The sequence below is a fragment of the Corticium candelabrum genome, chromosome 18 (assembly GCF_963422355.1).
Source record: "Corticium candelabrum chromosome 18, ooCorCand1.1, whole genome shotgun sequence".
NCBI classification, from domain to species: Eukaryota; Metazoa; Porifera; class Homoscleromorpha; order Homosclerophorida; family Plakinidae; genus Corticium; species Corticium candelabrum.
The window spans coordinates 1,982,376-1,984,875 of record NC_085102.1 but is presented as its reverse complement, the minus strand read 5'-3'; the positions used below and the strand labels follow the sequence as shown (position 1 = coordinate 1,984,875).

Sequence of the window (2,500 nt, the reverse complement as noted above, 5' to 3'; positions counted from 1 at the left end):
ATGTCGACTCTAACGGAAAAAACACCGTGATCGGACTCATCAGCTGGTCGAAGGGATGTGGTGAACATTATAGTGTCTACACTGACGTTCAGAAACACAGACCTTGGATATTGCGTCAAGTTCCAGAATTAGGCAAGAAGTAAATCAGTTCACCACGAACGTCTCTTGTCTGTTATTTTGAATAGAGAATCTTGTATATAACACTATTTTTTGACTCGGTGGTCACATGCGATTGGTATTTCTATTTTGTACTGTTGAATATTGTACAGATTTGATTATTAAAGATTTGTAGTATTTATTTATAAATATAACATGATTTACTTTGATAAACATCGATAGTCTTATGTCTGAAGTTGTATGTGCTGCTTAATTAATTAATTACTAGCCTCTTTCACACCCACAGATATTTCTCTAATGCTTTTAGAAACCTGATCAATAGTAATGATTTCTCTCTCTCTATCGATACGCCTAATGCCACAAGACTGAACTGAACAAGTGTACACTTTAAAGGTAATCCTACGCGTGCGCATTTCTCATAACACGCCCCTTCTAACAATTAGCATTCTGTAGTACTCCAGAACCATTGACTACTCAAACAACTTATCATCATCCATCGTCTCCACATCCCCTTTGAGGCTCTCACCTCCCTATATCCACCGAATCACTTGATTCCTCCTCAGGATCATCTGTCACAATTGCTGCGCTTTCATCTGAATCTTAATCTTTTATACTTGCATTTGCCATAACGTCATGCTGTCATGAATGCTGCTCCCACGACAGGAGTGCCTCTGGCGCTGCTTCCGATTGATCATAATGTCGTAATAGATTTTAGCTATCTCTAGCTGGGTGTACTAGGAGCTACTATTCTGCAGTTGTTGACACGAATAGCTAAGGTGGAATGACGTCTGCATGCGGTCTGCCAACTTTTTCATTATCCTGTCGGTGAAGGCACCTCATACCTCACGACGGAATGTCAATGTCAGAATCCTACGTCTTGTGTTCGTCCTTTCCTGTTCGCTGTCTTGATTCTCAAGTATGGCGGCTCCTTCCTTCACGATGCGTGTCGGCAGGGGTTTACGAAGCATCTTGCTTCGAAATGTATCGAGAGTGGCTAGACGACATTGAATATTTTGGAGCTCTTTCACCATCTTCTGGGCTTGCAGGAAAACTTCGGATATTCGCGATTTTTTGTAGATCGGCATGATATTGCTTTGGGTTGTCTACTACACCACGCAGAGCTGGGTAGCGCCCAGTTGGAGTGGCACGTTGTATTCGTTGAGACAGCTCTAGAGATGAACTCTACAAGCTCTCCATTTTGCAAGTGAGAGTATCTCTTGAATCCGATGTTCTTGGCCTGCTGTAGCAGAGCTTTGATCGTTGTTAAAACAACGGGTTTGGGAGTTAGACCTCCATTCTCTGGGCCTTGGATTTCAGAGACACGCGCTACAAGATCTGTTTTTCGTAGACGAGAGTATCCCTTGAGTCCAATATTCTTTGCCTGCTGTCGCAGGGCTTTGATCGTTGTTAAAACAACGGCTTTTGTGGTTATACCTCCGTTTGCAGTGAATCGGTGATTTATGGTACAGACAATTCTACAGTTATATACTGTAGATTATATTTCTCTAATAGAGTGCAATTTTCCTCTATGGAGCACACCACCACACCATTCTGTGGCTATACATCGTTGACGTTATTTGTTTAATAGCGCGTAAATTTACTCTATAGAGCACACCACACCATGCTGTGGGTATACACTGTAGGAGCTATTTGTCTAATAGCTTAACTTTCCTCTCTCAGAACTTCCTCCGTATAGGGCGCCTGGGGAAGTGCGCGTCCTCAACGGGCGAAGATACTAGACCATACAAAATATTTTATTACCATTGCTTGCATGCAATCCCAAGCGAGAGAGAGGAGCGTTTAGATAAATCTTGGCAATACAAAAGGGTATTTTTAAAAATCATATTTGAGAACTACAGAACCCACTTCTTGCCACACTTCTAAAGAGGGTATGGCGTAGTGTCTAGCGTTAGTGACGATCAGAATAGATCATCACCTTTTTAGTCAATTTGCGATCTGAGAAAACAAGAGATTGGAAGTGTGGACATGGAAAAGATTGCCAAGTCTTGGTCTTGTGCTTTCTCATGGAGACGGATCAATCTATCATATCAACAGCAACTCAATTTCATTTGCGCCATTATCAATACTTGTAATTGCTCAACGTTTACGCAGTGCATATATATATATATATATATATATATATATATATATATATATATATGTATATATGAAACTTAGATCTAACAACCATTCACTGGTGGAAAACATGTTTCCAGTTCTTTTCTTGATAAGAGTGAAAGATGTTACGGATCTCCAGCTAGTTGCTGCATCAGTAGCTTGTGTTTCGTTGCACTTTGCACTGAAATGGACATAAGAAATATTGCAAATGTGTGGATGTCTAATACTGCCGTCACCAGGCAAATTTTTCTTGCACGCGTTTTGA

At 40.8% G+C, this 2,500-nt stretch overlaps 1 protein-coding gene across 1 annotated transcript in view; it reads left to right on the top strand.

The window, feature by feature from the left end:
* LOC134194237 (trypsin 5G1-like) overlaps positions 1 to 227 on the top strand; it is a 1,296-nt gene extending 1,069 nt beyond the window's left edge. The window contains exon 2 of the mRNA XM_062663159.1: positions 1 to 227. This exon is cut by the window's left edge and continues 906 nt beyond it. Within this exon, the coding sequence (XP_062519143.1) occupies positions 1 to 143 (143 nt within the window). The 3' untranslated portion in view covers positions 144 to 227.
* The last annotated feature ends 2,273 nt before the right edge of the window (positions 228 to 2,500 follow it).